This window comes from Danio rerio, chromosome 5 (genome assembly GCF_049306965.1).
Source record: "Danio rerio strain Tuebingen ecotype United States chromosome 5, GRCz12tu, whole genome shotgun sequence".
Lineage (NCBI taxonomy): Eukaryota > Metazoa > Chordata > Actinopteri > Cypriniformes > Danionidae > Danio > Danio rerio.
This window is the reverse complement of record NC_133180.1, coordinates 73323536-73338422: the sequence shown is the minus strand read 5'-3', so window position 1 is coordinate 73338422 and position 14887 is coordinate 73323536. Positions and strand designations below refer to the sequence as shown.

General features: G+C 37.4%; 1 protein-coding gene across 4 annotated transcripts in view; it reads left to right on the top strand.

The window, feature by feature from the left end:
• mlxip (MLX interacting protein) overlaps positions 1-12720 on the top strand; it is a 35655-nt gene extending 22935 nt beyond the window's left edge. For 3 of the 4 annotated variants that reach the window (NM_001317759.2, XM_021476328.2, XM_073951123.1), the window contains 8 exons: positions 500-594; positions 2537-2657; positions 2758-2870; positions 3164-3271; positions 4848-4975; positions 5054-5177; positions 6709-6838; positions 7351-12720. In NM_001317759.2, coding sequence (NP_001304688.1) covers positions 500-594; positions 2537-2657; positions 2758-2870; positions 3164-3271; positions 4848-4975; positions 5054-5177; positions 6709-6838; positions 7351-7472 — 941 coding nt within the window. In that variant the 3' untranslated portion in view covers positions 7473-12720. The remainder of the gene's footprint in view (positions 1-499; positions 595-2536; positions 2658-2757; positions 2871-3163; positions 3272-4847; positions 4976-5053; positions 5178-6708; positions 6839-7350) is intronic. The other variant, XR_012406141.1, reaches the window with a different exon arrangement.
• The last annotated feature ends 2167 nt before the right edge of the window (positions 12721-14887 follow it).

Below are 14887 nucleotides of genomic sequence, written 5' to 3'. Positions count from 1 at the left end.
ATATGAAAGAGCGCCATACTGCTGAAGAATTCGCCCTCGTCTGGGGTTTGTAATATAATGAGCAGCACAAATGTCTTAATACCTTAGACTTTTGATAGTCATCCACTCTGCAGATCTTTCCAACGCCCCCATACAGAATGTAACCCCAAACCATGACTTTTCCTACACCAAACTTGACTGATTTCTGTGAGAATCTTGGGTCCTTGTGGGTTCCAATAGGTCTTTCAGGAATCAGTCTCATGCTCTCCACTCCTCCATGACCGCCACAGCATCTGCTCAATTAACCTAATGGCACTTTAGGCTAAATACGAGTATCTTGCACCATATAGGAAATTGAAGCAAATAAATTAGTTATTAAAACTACTATGTTTGAAAATGTGTTTGTCTCTCTGTTAAACAGCTTTTTGGGAAATATTTGAAAAAAAAAATTTGTAATTTCAAATGAGGGCTATTAATTGTGTTTTAAATGTCCATCTATCATCATACCCATCATTCCCAGGTCCCACCAGTGCTGTCATTGTCACTCCGTCTCCTCTCTCCACTGATGTTGTCTCCACCACCGGTATGGTCATTGCCTCCTCCGGTATTCCTTGTGTAAGCCCTTCATCATCCCTCATCTTCTCTTGTGTTTGCAATAGGCCGTTTAATATTTAACAGGCTTATGTATTATTCAGAATTACTTTGAGAGAAACTTTTGTATTTGAAGAGGATGCAGAATTGTAATTTCATGGCTGCATTTATTTGATCAGAAATGCAGTAAAACCTTAATATTGTGCTATCACAATTTAAAATAACTTAATGTATTGAGGAGAGTCTGCACAGTATTGTACAACTGTAGAGTCTTTTTCTTCAAGCCTATGGTGCCATTAAGAATGCAGGCCATGTTTACAATTCCTGCTAACATTTTGCCTGCATAATTATGAGACACTTTTATTACTGGTACATAATCACATATATAATGCAATCCTGCATTAAAAAATCCTGGAAAATTCTTGATTTTTAATATAGTGTTTTCAAAGTTAGAAAAGTTCTTGGATTTTGGACAAAGTGCTTGAACCTGCTTGAATTTAAAATTGCAGAGCTCGAAATTTGTTCACCGGATGTGCAGATTCAGGAGCTATTTATGCAGAATGCATATTTGCACCTAAAAACTCCAAACGCAGTGCTCAGGAATAGTTTAAAACTGTTGACATGTCAACTTGCTGCAGTAAACAAAACCTGCAATAAATAAATAAAAAAAATAAATAAATAATGAAAAGTAATATTGATGAAAGCTTCCAAACAATTGTTTCCATATTTGGTGACTGATTTTCAAAACAGCTGACATAGGAACAGTTCATTAAATTGCAGCAAGAATATTCTCAGTCTCATAAGGATTTAATTTGTTACATGAATTTTGAACAGCAATGCACATGAAATATTATGAACGTCTGGTAATGAATGTTTGGTACTACACCCAAACAAAATGCGACTGTAAGCTATTTTTTTTTTTTTTTTTTTGAGATATTAGCTTTAGTTAAGAGAACAAACTTAAAGATAATTCATCCAGTAACTGAACTTTTTTTTTTTTTTTTTTTTTAGCATTTTTTGGTGAACTGTCCCAATAAATACAGTTGAAGTCAGAATTATTAGCCCCCCCTGAATTATTAGCGACCCTGTTTATTTTTTTCACAAATTTCTGTTTAATGGAGGGAAGATTGTTTCAGCACATTTCTAAGCATAATAGTTTTAAAAACTTATTTCTAATAACAGATTATTTTATCTTTGCCATGATGACAGTAAATAATATTTTACTTGATTTTTTCAAGACACTTCTATACAGCTTAAAGTGACATTTAAAGGCTTAACTAGGTTAATAAGGTGAACTTGGCAGGTTAGGGTAATTAGTCAAGTTATTTTATAACAATGGTTTGTTCTGTAGATTATCGAAAAAAAAATAGCTTGAATGGGCTAATAATTTTGTCCCAAAAATGTTTTTTAGAAAATTAATAACTGCTTTTATTCTAGCCAAAATAAAACAAATAAGAGTATCTCCAGAAGAACAAATATTATCAGACATACTGTGAAAATGTCCTTGCTCTGCTAAAAATTATTTGGGAAATATTTAAAGAAATAAAATAAAATCAAAAGGGGGCTAATAATTCTGACTTCAACTGTATATGCTCCAAAGTATTAAACAATTTAAGTTGAAATGTTATATTGTGTTATTTTTAAAATAGCACAATGGATTTAGATGAGTGTTTGAAAAGTGCTGGATTTTGAAGTTGAAAAATATGTAGGAACCCTGATAATGGAGACCATACTTAGGAAGTATAAAAAAAATCACAATTTCTTGCACATGTTTTCTCTAAGATGGCTTAATTCTTTTGAATTGCAGTTCAGTAAATTACTTTTCTTCCTATTAAATTCTGCATCCTCTAGCGTTTACTTATCTCAGTTTCCTGAATTAAAAATGAAACAATTTTGACATGGTTGTACCCAACCCTAAAAATATTTATTTTCCCCAAACAATATAATATTTTGCATTGTTTTGCAGGGTTCTGCTGGATTTCATATTCTCCCTCAGACGCAGAAATCTCCTCAGCTCATCGTACCCAAAGAGGAAACTGCAACAACTGTGTCCAACAAGAAGACATCAGTGCAGTCAGCAAGTAAAAGTCAGTCCACTCGGCTTGAATTAATGCTTAGTTTTGATTTATTTTCTTACTTGACCTGCTCAGAATCCTGAATTGTGTATTCTTTTACCTTTTCCTGTAGCACGTGATGGCCGAATCTCAGGTCAAGGGTCACCACTGGGAGTAGAACAGGTGCCAAGCCCTCAGTCACCCCTCAGCACCAGTACAGGCATGAGCAAAAATGAAAACAGTCAGGTATAGTTCATAAGCGCTTGCTCTACCATTTTGTAGGTCTATGCAAATTTGACAAGAGCTGCTGCAAAAGGCAATTTTACCTGCGTTTTCCTGTTGAGAGGAAGTCTTGCTACTTTTAGTTTGGCTGTAAAGGTTTTAAATTAAAATAAATTTTAAATTCAAGTGTTTTTTTTTCTTAAGTTGGTCATCTGAGCATGATTGTAAATAATATTATCATTAAAGATCCATATATCTGCCATTTAATAATATCACTGTGTTTTTGTTGTTGTTGTTGTTGTTGTGTTCTTTGACAGAGTCGCAGAGTGAACCACATATCTGCCGAGCAGAAGAGGCGATTCAACATCAACATCTGCTTCAAGACATTGTGCAGTCTTGTGCCGACTCTCAAGTCTCAATCAAATGTAAATCTCCATTTACCTTCCTTAACTTAATTTTTACATTTCGCCTTTTTTTATGTACTGCGTAATTCGCTTGCATGTACTTGCCTCTGCACAACTATAAATGTACAGTAACACTAGGTGCAGCTCCGAATTAAAGGGATAGTTCACCAAAAAGTGAAAATGAAATGTTTTAAATACTTGTAAATTTACCTTTCACTTGTTTCAAACCTTTACGAGTTTCTTTCTTTTGTCGAGCACAAAAGAAGATATTTTAAAGTAAGGGTGTCACGATTCTTCAAATCCTCGATTCAATTACATTTTCGATTTTAAAGTCACGGTTCGATTCGATTTTCGATTATGAATAAGTAATTAATAACGAATTAATTATTTGTAGTCTACCATTTAAACTACTTGACCTGCATGGTTTTTGTTTTACCCAAAAACAAATCCTACAGTACAAGTTACACACATAATTGCCACCTGTCAATCACTTTTCTGCAGGACTCGTGAATAGGCAGTGATCTGTGTCGTTATAATGGCGTCGGTAAAAAAGGTGCACAACCAACAGCAACCAGACAACGGTATCTGAGGTGTTCGCTAAAATGACTAAGTACTAGTGTGAAAGTAAAAGATTGAAGCAGTCTACTGACCCTCTGACTGCCTGGACCCGCTGTCTCGAGCGCATGACTGTGTGTGCGTCTGTGTGTGTGTGTGTGCGTGATGTGGGTTTTCATTGGTAGTGAGGAAGGAGGGCTGCTCAGAAATGCTACACGCCACTGTTGATGTGGATCGTTGTCGTTCTAAAATGCCATTTAAAAACAAAGACCTATTAGTGTAAACAGGGCCTGAGTGTGTATTTTTCGCGAGCGGATTTGCAACGGGGGCGAGGCAGAAGATTGCGATGCGCCCATCGTCTATCGACCCAACCCTAATACGTACATAGCAGAGCTTGCAAACTGTGTTTTTTGTGTTTTTTTTTTTTTTTGTCGACAACACGAACGTTGTCAACATAACTCACTGGAAATCCAAAATGCTTACACACCGGCGACTTTATTGAAGGAGGAGAGGGTTTCAGCTCTGTCGACGGGTCTCCTGCTTCTGCAGTTTAACAAGCACTTCAACAAGCATGTTTTTTTCCCGCTTGGCAAGCCAAGCTGACGTGACATGGGGGCGTGGCAGCATCGACGATTCTATTTTTTGATTTGATAATCGAAATTGAGCACAAATTTCGATCGATTTCGATTTAAAATCTAAATCATGACACCCTTATTTTGAAGAATGTTGGAAACCTGTATCCATTGACTTCCATATTATTAGTTTTTTCCACCTATGGAAGCCTATATTGTCTTTAGTGTTCAACAGAAGAAAGAAACTCATGAAGACTTAAACAACTTGATGACAGAATCTACATTTTGGGTGAACTATCCCTTTAAAGTCTCTTTTAAATCAAGCAACTGAAATATTTTGCCCTCATGCACATGGGTTTCTTTAGAAATGTTTGCACCTAATATCAGAAAAAAACCGGTTAAAATGAAATAAAAAAATTAACATTTTTAATTATTCACTTAGTCATGTAACTTCTTTTCTGGGTTTTCAGATCAGTAATGCTTCGACACTTCAGAAGACTGTTGATTACATTGGCAAACTGCAACTAGAGAGACAACAGATGCTGGAAGAGACCAAGAGACTGCGAGAGGAGATCGAGGAGCTCAACACGTCCATAAGGTAAAACCTTCTGCTTCATAAAGTCAGACGTCTACACGTGAAGCTGTATATTTAGACTCTATTCTCTGTCTGCTGCAGCTTGTGTCAGGAGCAGCTTCCGGAAACAGGGGTTCCCATCACACGCCATCGCTTTGACCACATGAGGGAGAAGTTCGATGACTATGTGAAGAACCGAACTCTTCAGAACTGGAAATTCTGGATCGTATCCTTAAATCATTGAACTAAATGACACAAAGCCTGTTTAGTTTATTCAATCCAACAAATAGCTTTCGAATCGGTGTTGTGTTTTGTTGCGTTGTTTCCTTGTATTGCGTTGTTTCATGGCATTGTTGCTTTGCGTTAGGTTGCATTGCGTTGTTTTTGCGTTTCGGTGCGTTGTTTTAATGCTGTGTTTTGTTGCGTTTTGTTTTGTTGCATTGTGTTTCTTTGCAATGTTTTGTTGTGTTGTTTCTGTGTTGTGTTGCGTTGCATTGATTCGTTGCATTGTGTTGCAAATTGCATTTCATTCTTTTGCATTGTTTCTGTGCATTGTTACCTTGTGTTTCATTGCGTTGTGTTGTTTCCTTGTGTTTCGTTTGTGTTGTGTTTTGTGTTGCGTTGTTGCATTGCATTGTTTCCTTGTTTAATTGCGGTGTTTTGTTGTGTTTCTGTGTTTTGTTGCATTGTTTCGTTTGCGTTGTGTTTTGTGTTGCGTTTTATTGCAATGCGTTTTGTTGCATTGCATTGTATCCTTGTTTAATTGCGGTGTTTTGTTGTGTTTCTGTGTTTTGTTGCATTGTTTCGTTTGCGTTGTGTTTTGTGTTGCGTTTTGTTGCATTGCATTGTATCCTTGTTTAATTGCGGTGTTTTGTTGTGTTTCTGTGTTTTGTTGCATTGTTTCGTTTGCGTTGTGTTTTGTGTTGCGTTTTGTTGCAATGCGTTTTGTTGCATTGCATTGTTTCCTTGTTTAATTGCGGTGTTTTGTTGTGTTTCTGTGTTTTGTTGCATTGTTTGGTTGTGGTGTTGCGTTTTGTTGCATTGTTTCATTGTGTTGTTTCAATGTGTTTTGTTGCGTTTTATTGCTTTGTGTTTTGGAGCGTTGTTTCGTTGCATTGTTTCGTTATGTTATTTCCTTGTGTTTCATTGCGTTGTGTTGTTTCCTTGTGTTTCCATGTTTTGTTGCATTGTTTGGTTGTGTTTTGTTGCGTTATGTTATGTTGCATTGCATTGTTTTGTTGCATTGTTTCCTTGTTTCATTGCCTTGTTTCGTTGTGTTGTTTCCTTGTTTCCGTGTTGTATTGCATTTTTTGGTTGCGTTGTTGCGTTTTGTTGCATTTTCGTTGTGTTTTATTTTGTTGCGTTGCATTTTGTTACATTGCATTGTTTTGTTTTGTTTCATTGCTTTGTGTTTTGTTGCATTGTTTCATTGTGTTGTTTCCTTGTGTTTCCGTTTTTTTGCATAGTTTGGTTGTGTTGGGTTTTGTTGTGTTGTTGCGTTGCCTTTTGTTTCATTGCATTGTTTCATTTCATTGTGTTGTTTCGTTGCATTGTTTCCTTTTGTTTCATTGCATTGCGTTTAATTGCTTTGTTGCGTTGCATTATTTCAGTGTTGTGTTGCTTTGTGTTGTTTTGGTGCGTTGTTTTGGTGCATTGTTTCTTTGTGTTTCATTACGTTGTTACGTTTTTTTTTGAGCATTATCTCCCTGGACTGAACTCTTCCACATTCTCAGTGTTTCCTTTAATATCTCTCTCAGTTTAGCGTCATCATTCAGCCTCTGTTTGAGTCCTTCAATGGGACAGTGTCTACAACCAACAACACAGAGCTGTGTGAAACCACCATGCAGTGGCTGGACCGTTACTGTTCCCTCCCAGCCCTCCGGCCCAGTAAGATCTCTGTCTTCCTCAGCTTATTCAAATGTCAGCAACTAGAAAAACACTGAAAACTAATATTAACTGGACATTAATCACTCAGACTAATCTTCAGCCTTACATTAGGAAAGTGGCTGGTACGAGTCCCAGCTGGGCCAGTTCTGTGCGGCATTTGCATGTTCTTCCCTCTGGGTGCTTCGGTTTCCCCCATAGCCCAAAGACATGTGGTATAGGTGAATTGGATTAACTAAATTGGCCGTAGTGTGTGTGTGTGTGTGTGTGTGTGAATACAAGATTGTATAGGTGTTTCCCAGTACTAGGTTGCGGCTGGAAGTGCATCCGCTGCATAAAACATACGCTGGAATAGTTGGCGGTTCATTCCGCCCCTGATAAATAGGGGTCTAAGCTGAAAAAATGTGAATTAGTGAATGATTTTGTCTCCAGTTTGACTTGTTTGGCATCTGTTTGCTTGTTTCTTTGTGTGTGTGTGTGTGTGTACATTAACAATATGTTTCTCTGTCCTACAGTGGTGCTCAGGACGTTACGGCAGCTCTGCACCAGCACCTCCATCCTGACCGACCCCTCACTTTTACCTGAGGAAGCCAAAAAGGCCGCTCTCAACCCCAAAAAACATTCCTCAGGGTCTTAGTTTTAACACAGTGACTTCTGAAATGTGCTTTTCAGGCATAACAGTCATGATCAGGAGCCTCCAAAACAACACCTTGCGCATGTGGATCTAAGGATCTGTGCTTTGCTGTTACTCACTGAACTCCTTCAGAGTGGTGAAAACTGCTCGATTGTGTACTTTACGCGTGTTTACAGAACAGTTTTGAGCTCTCTGTGTGTGTACCTGCTCAAATCTCTTCTGTTTGCCTCACTTATGCACTAAGGACACTACCCACAAAGCAGTCACGTTGAATTTATCTAAATGGGCCAGTCTAGGAACAAAAGCCTTTTTTACTAGAGCTGTGTCGAGAATTTGTTTCAAGTAATTGATTCTGTATTGATTCTAAATGTATCGCTCTTCTCTCTTGAATAGATTCTGAGCATAGTTATTACAAGCTTGACTTCAATTCCCTACAAATACTAGTTTAACCTAAAATAAGTGTCATCTGCTGATTGAGACTGACCTAGAACGCAATCTGCTGATAAAAGCTAGTCCTAGAGCAACGTTTGCTGTTAAAAACTAGCCTAAAAGCTAGCCAAGAGCATCATCTGTTGGGATGACGTTAAAAGCTAGCCTGGAGCATCAAAAGTAGTTAAGAGAGCCATCTGCTGTTAGAGATATACCTAGAATGCCATTTGCTGATAAAAGCTAGTCCTAGAGCAACGTTTGCTGCTAAAAACTAGCCTAAAAGCTAGCCTAGAGCACCTGTTAAAAACTAGCCTAGAGTGTCATTGCTGGAATGACGTTAAAAGCTAGCCTGGAGCATCAAAGCTGGTTACGAGCGCCATCTGCTGCTAGAGATTAACCTAGTACGCCATCTGCTGATAAAAGCTACCCCTAGAGCGACGTCTGCTCCTAAAAACTAGCCTAGAGTGTCATCAGCTGGAATGACGCTAAAAGCTAGCTTGGAGCATCAAAACTAGTTAAGAGCGTTAAACTAGTTAACTAGTTAAGAGTTAATCTGCTGTTATAGACTATCCTAGAATGCCATCTGCTGATGAAAGCTAGTCCTAGAGCAACGTCTGCTGTTAAAAACTAGCCCAAAAGCTAGCCTAGAGCGCCTGTTAAAAACTAGCCTAGCGCTGTCTGCTGTTAAAACCTTGCCTAGAGCACCATATGCTGATAAGAACTAGCCTAGAGTGTCCTCTGCTGTTAAAAGCCAGCCTAGAGCACCATATGCTGTTAAAAGCCAGCCTAGAGTGTCATATGCTGTTAATAGATAGCCTAGAGCATTGTCTGATAATTAAAAACTAGCTTAGACTGCCATCTACTGTTAGGAGCCATCGTAGAGCTTTGTCTGCTATTAAAAACTAGCCTAGGGCGTCATCTGCTATTAAAATCTAGCCTAGAGCATCGTCTGATGACTACAAACTAGCGTAGACTGCCATCTGCTGTTAGGTACTATCGTAGAGCGTTGTCTGCTATTAATATCTAGCATAGAGCAGCATCTGCTGTTAAAAATTTGCCTAGAGCGCTGTCTACTTTAAAAAAAAACTGGCCTAGAGCATTGTCTGCTATTAGAATCTAGCGTAGAGCACCATCTGCTGTTAAAAACTAGCCCAGAACATTCCCGTCTGCTTTTAAAAGCTAGCTAAGAGCGCCATCTGCTGTTTAAAAACTAGCCTAGATCACCGCCTGCTATTTAAAAACTAGCCTAGAATGCCATCATCTGCTGTTAAAAACTAGTCTAGAGTGTCACCTGCATTAAGAACTAGCTTAAAGAACAATGGGATGTTGAAAGCTAGCTTAAAGCGCCTTCTGCTGCTAAAAACGAAGCTGAGAATCTATTCAAGAAAGAATATTGATGCATTTTGAAAACTTCTGATTCGATGCTGAATTGAATTCTCAAACAATTTTACGCCAGAACTTTATTTATTTTTTAACCATTCAGACATAATTGATTTCATTTTAAAATGGCAAACCAAAGGCTGCATCTCTTGTTTACGTTCATCCTCTTCTTTTGCGCTTCTTGGACTTTGTTACATTAGAGCTGTTACCTCTAGCCTTGTGGATTTTACCTCTCAGGGTGTTTTATTTTTCTTATATTTTTAGTGTCTTTCTTATTTCAATCTGGTTATTTAGAGCTCTTTTGGAATCTGATGCTCAGTTTATTAAAACCTGAAGCACCACTTAAAGGGACAGTTCAGCCAGAAATTTATATATTTTTTCACCATTTACTTCCTCAGTTGGTTCTAAATACTCTACAAATACCAGTTTAACCTAAAATAAAGGTTTATAGGGAGCTGCGTTTACAATAATCTTGGCATAAAAGCCAACTTGAATGACTCAGTCGAATGCACAATCGCATTGTATGGATAAATACTAGCCTAAAGTGCCATCTATTGTTAAAGATTAGCCTAGAGCACTGTCTGTGTTAAAAACCAGCCTAGAGCATTGTATGCTGTTAAAACCTAGCCTAGAACGCCGTCTGCTGATAAAAGCTAGCCTAAAGCGCAGTTTGCTCCTAAAAGCTAGCCTAGAGCGTCACATGCTGTTAAAAACTAGCCTAGAGCACCGTCTTCCGATTAAATCTACGCCCTAGAGTGCCGTCTGCTGTTAAAAACTAGCCTAGAGCGCCGTCTGCTGATTAAAGCTAGCCCTAGAGCACCAACTTCAGTTAAAAACTGGCCTAGAGCGTCGTCTGTTGATTAAAGCTAGCCCTAGAGCGCCATATTGTTAAAAAAACTAGCCTAGAGGGTCACCTGCTGATAAAAGTTAGCCCTAGAGCGCCATCTTCAGTTAAAATCCAGCCTAGAGTGTCATCTGCTGATAAAAGCTAGCCCGAAAGCGCCATTTTAAGTAAAAAACTAGCCTAGAGCGTCATCTGCTGATAAAAGCTAGCCCTAGAGCACCATTTTCAGTTAAAAACTAGCCTAGAGCGTCATCTGCTGGTTAAAACTAGCCCTAGAGCGATGTCTTCTGTTTAAAAAAAACTAGCCTAGAGCTTTGTCTGCTGATAAAAGCTGGTCATAGAGCGCCATCTGATGTTAAAAACTAACCAAGAGCACCGTAGTTGGTTCTTGCATGGAAATCGACAGCTGTTTTTTCCTCCAACATTCTTCAGAATATCTTCCATTTGTGTTCAACAGATGAAAGAAACTCAAACAGGTTTGGAACAACTGGAGGATGAGTAAATGATGACTGAATTAAAGTTTTTGTGTGAACTAACCCTTTAACAATTAGCTGGATCGATTGATCAAGACTGAATTTTGAAGCATTTAACTGCATGAACAGAAGCTAGTTGTGTATAAAGTCTCATCTAAAATGACAAATAGCATAAATATTAATATTCATATGAGAGTGAGGTACATTTGATATGCCTTAAATTGAGTTGACATATAAAAGGGAGATCTAAGAGAATTAAACCCTGTTAAAAAAATCCAGTGGGATATCATTTTAGGGGTGGTATTTTCAACTAAAATTATATTTTAATAGCATTTGATAGCCCGATTAGTATGTATATGGGAGGACGTATTTTTGTCAGACCCTTATTTTTAGCATCTACATTTTTTTATTACTCCTAAGTTCACCTATTCACCGTGTGCTCTGGATGCTTTTTCTTTTTGCAGTTTGTTTGTGGAAAAAAGCAGATGGATCTTTCCAACTTTTCCCCAATCCAAAAAAATAAGTGTTCAGTGTTCATTTATATGTACAAGGTGTCTGAATTGGTCATATTAGATTTGTTAGTAAAGTGTATGTGTGTAATTGTGTGTGTGTGTGTGTGTGTGTGTGTGTGTGTGTTTTTCTTAAATTTAAACCAGATACAAGTGACGTAACGGATCAAAAATCTCTTGGTTTGGATCAAATTGTTTTGTTTTGTTTTTGTCAAGGAGTAAACCATTTTTTTGGATCAGCCAAAAGGGGAGGAGACAAATGTAATTTACTTTCCATATATGACAAAAACACCACTGCAAGACACTTTTGGTTTCAACAAACAAAACCTAGAAGCTGTAATTTTAATAAAAATATAATGAAGAAATAATCAGATGAATAAAAACAAATTGTACAAGTACTGAGAAAGATTTCAATTAATGATTCAGTTATTCACTCATAAAACTTCATGTTTTATTGTTAGATGTATCATTTCTGAAGAATTATTCAGTGGCACATTTTTGATGGCTTGTTGCTTAAATAATTGCTGCCAATTACATTATTTAACCAATTAATGTAATTCATTTTGAGCATCAAGTTAAATGCATATGATGGTGATTTGTAATCTTTACCATAAACATCAGTGGTTTTATTAAAACTATAAACTGTAAACACAGTACTTTTGTGCTATTTGACTGTTTGTAACTCAAAAGACTTGAGACTTGATTTTTGCATTATTCAAACACAGATTTGAATGCAGCGATTCAAAGGATTATTAAACATATGCCCAAATTACCATTATTTATAATTTGTTGCGTGGGTGTTGAGATCCTGATCTTTTACTGATTAATCATGCAGCTTACACTGAATGCAATAATGCAGGCTAAACAAGTAGTGACAGAAAACACCTTTAATAATCTAAGAAACCCATCACATCCCGTATAACCCACCACAACTTCTTCCATCATCATTATATTTTACAGAAAATCCCAAATGCTTTTATACATGTGATTTGAATAATGTGAGAGGTGATCTCTGTGATCATTAAAATTTTAGGATTAATCTACAAGTAAAAAAATGCATTAATCCTCAGGTCATGGTTGTTCTAAACCGTAGGTTTTGATCCATTACGCTACTACCAGATACAGTTCTTTTTCAGCTACTTGCATTACAGACTGCGGTTCTGTCAGCCTTCTGTTTGTAAAATGTTTACTTTTACAGGGTAAAATCTATAAATTCACAATTATTTCCATCTAAATTCTCCTTGTATTTTTGCTAAGTGTTTGGGAAAACATACAAACACTTTGTAAACTATTTCTCTTATTTGGTTTTGATTATTGAGTGCATATAAACTATTTAAAGCCGCTTTCTTGCCTTTATCCCAAATTGTAACAGAGTATGAACTCCATTTTCACCATAGCGAATTTTATTCAATCTTTTTCAGGTTGTTTATTGGTTGTGTTCTTATGATCGCATATGTTTGTGTGGATTTAGTTTATATGTAAAATGATTGTATTTAATATCAGAATTTATGCAGAAAACTACATAACCCATGATGTTGTGCAGGACAACTTTTAAAGAATCCATTTCTGTATCGTTTGGCACTGCAGTTTTGTTCTCATTAAAGCCGTAAAGTACACATTCTTGTACCTTTGTCTGTTTTTTATCTTCAAATGAAAATTTGTTGTGATTCTTCTCTTAGCATGTTGTTTTGATTTATGGAATAAATTAAAACGCTTTTTTTGTCTGATCTCTAAAAAATGTTGTTGTTTCACACCTAATCATGTAAAATATTTGTATTTGAATGGACAAAGCTAGCCTAGACTGCCATCTTCTGTTACAAACTAGCCTTAAAGCATCATCTGCTGTTTAAAAACTAGCCTAGTGCGCAGTTTGCTGATTAAAGCTAGCCCTAGAGTGCCGTCTGCTGTTAAAAACTAGCCTTAGAGCATCAACTGCTGTCTTAAACTTGTCCTAGATCACCGTCTGCTGTTAAAAAACTAGCCTAGAGCCCTGTCAGCTGTTAAAAGCTAGCTCAGAGCGCCGCTTGCTGCTAAAAGCTAACCCTAGAGCCCCGTCTGCTAATAAAAACTAGCCCTAGAGCATCATCTGCTGTTTAAAGCTTGCCCTTGAGTGCGGTCTGCTGTTAAAAACTAGCCTTGAGCCCTGTCAGCTGTTAAAAGCTAGCTTAGAGTGCTGTCTGCTTCTAAAAGCTAGCCCTAGTGTTCCTCCTGCTGCTAAAAGCTAGCCCTAGAGTGCCGTACGCTGATAAAAGCTAGCCTATAGCACTATTTGCTGTAAAAAAAAAATAGCCTAGAGCTCCATCTGATGATTAAAGTTAGCCATAGAGCGTCATCTGCTGTTAAAAACTATCCTAGAGCGCCATCTGCTGTTAAAAGTTAGCCCAGAGTATCGTCTGCTGTTAAAAACTAGCCTGGAGCACCTTATGCTGATAAAAGCTAGCCCTAGAGTGCCATATTCTGTTAAAAACTAGCCTAGAGCACTGTCTGCTGTTAAAAGCTAGCTCTAGCGCAACATATGCTGGTAAAAACTAGCCCTGAAGTGCCATATGCTGATAAAAACTAACCCAAGAGCGCCGTATGCTGATAAAAGCTAGCCTAGTGCACTGTTTGCAGATAAAAGCTAGCCCTAGAACGCCATATGCTAATAAAAGCTAGCCTAAAGCATTGTAAGCTGATAAAAGCTAGCTCTAGGATGCCGTCTGCTGATTAAAGCTAGCCCTAGAGTGCTGTCAAAAAGAGCGACATCTGCTGTTAAACGTTGGCCTAGAGCAGGGGTTCCCAAACTTTTTAGCCCGCGACCCCCAAAATAACAATGCCAGTGACTCGCGACCCCCAATATCCTCTGAGGTGGTTAAAAATACAGAAACCTTGCATGCAATGACGCAGACACACCAATTAAATTTGTGTCAATGCTTTAAATGTGCCAGAAAGTATAACCTGATGTTATAAAATCAAAATGCATCTGACGCTATTGCTGCCTTTAATATAATGTTAATCCAATAGAACAAGTAACTATAAGCTACTATAGTAACTATATAGTATATAGTAACTATAAACGACTATTTTTATTTTCAGTATAGTTATGGATAAAATATGTTGAGTCGGTTTAATAAAAATAAATAGATTTTTGGAAATCACCAGGCGACCCCCCTTCATTGCCCCCGTGACCCCTCGGGTGGTCCCGACCCCCACTTTGAGAACCACTGGCCTAGAGCACCGTTTGCTGTTTAAAGCTTGCCTAGAGATGTCAACTGTTAAAAGCTAGCCTAGAAAAAATGTTTAACCCACAAAACTGAGCACATCATACAATTTTATATAATAATAAAAACCACAGGATCTTTAAAAGAAAATGATGTCATGTCTACTCATTGCAATGTGCTGAAAATCTTTATTGACATGATTTCACGATGCGTGATGTCGTCAGTGTACAAAAATAACAATTGCTTGAAAGCAAGCACAGAGATACAGATCTAAACTCATTACACATCACAGGCCTTTTCCCCCAATTTCCTCAACGTGCACAAGCCTCCTGACGCAATAGTTTCCTTCTCATAAAATAATTTGTGCGCAAATAAATAATATGAATATAATAAATAAAATAAAACACAAATAAATAAGGACTAAAAATAACCAAACCAACAAAATGTCATTCATAAATAGTAAAAATCATCTGTAAATAGTGGACCATTCAGCAGTTTCGTCATGCCTTGAAGTGTTTATTAATCCATAGTATGAAGAGCTCGAGCAGACTTCTCAGCTTCTCTGCATTTCTAGACGCTTTCT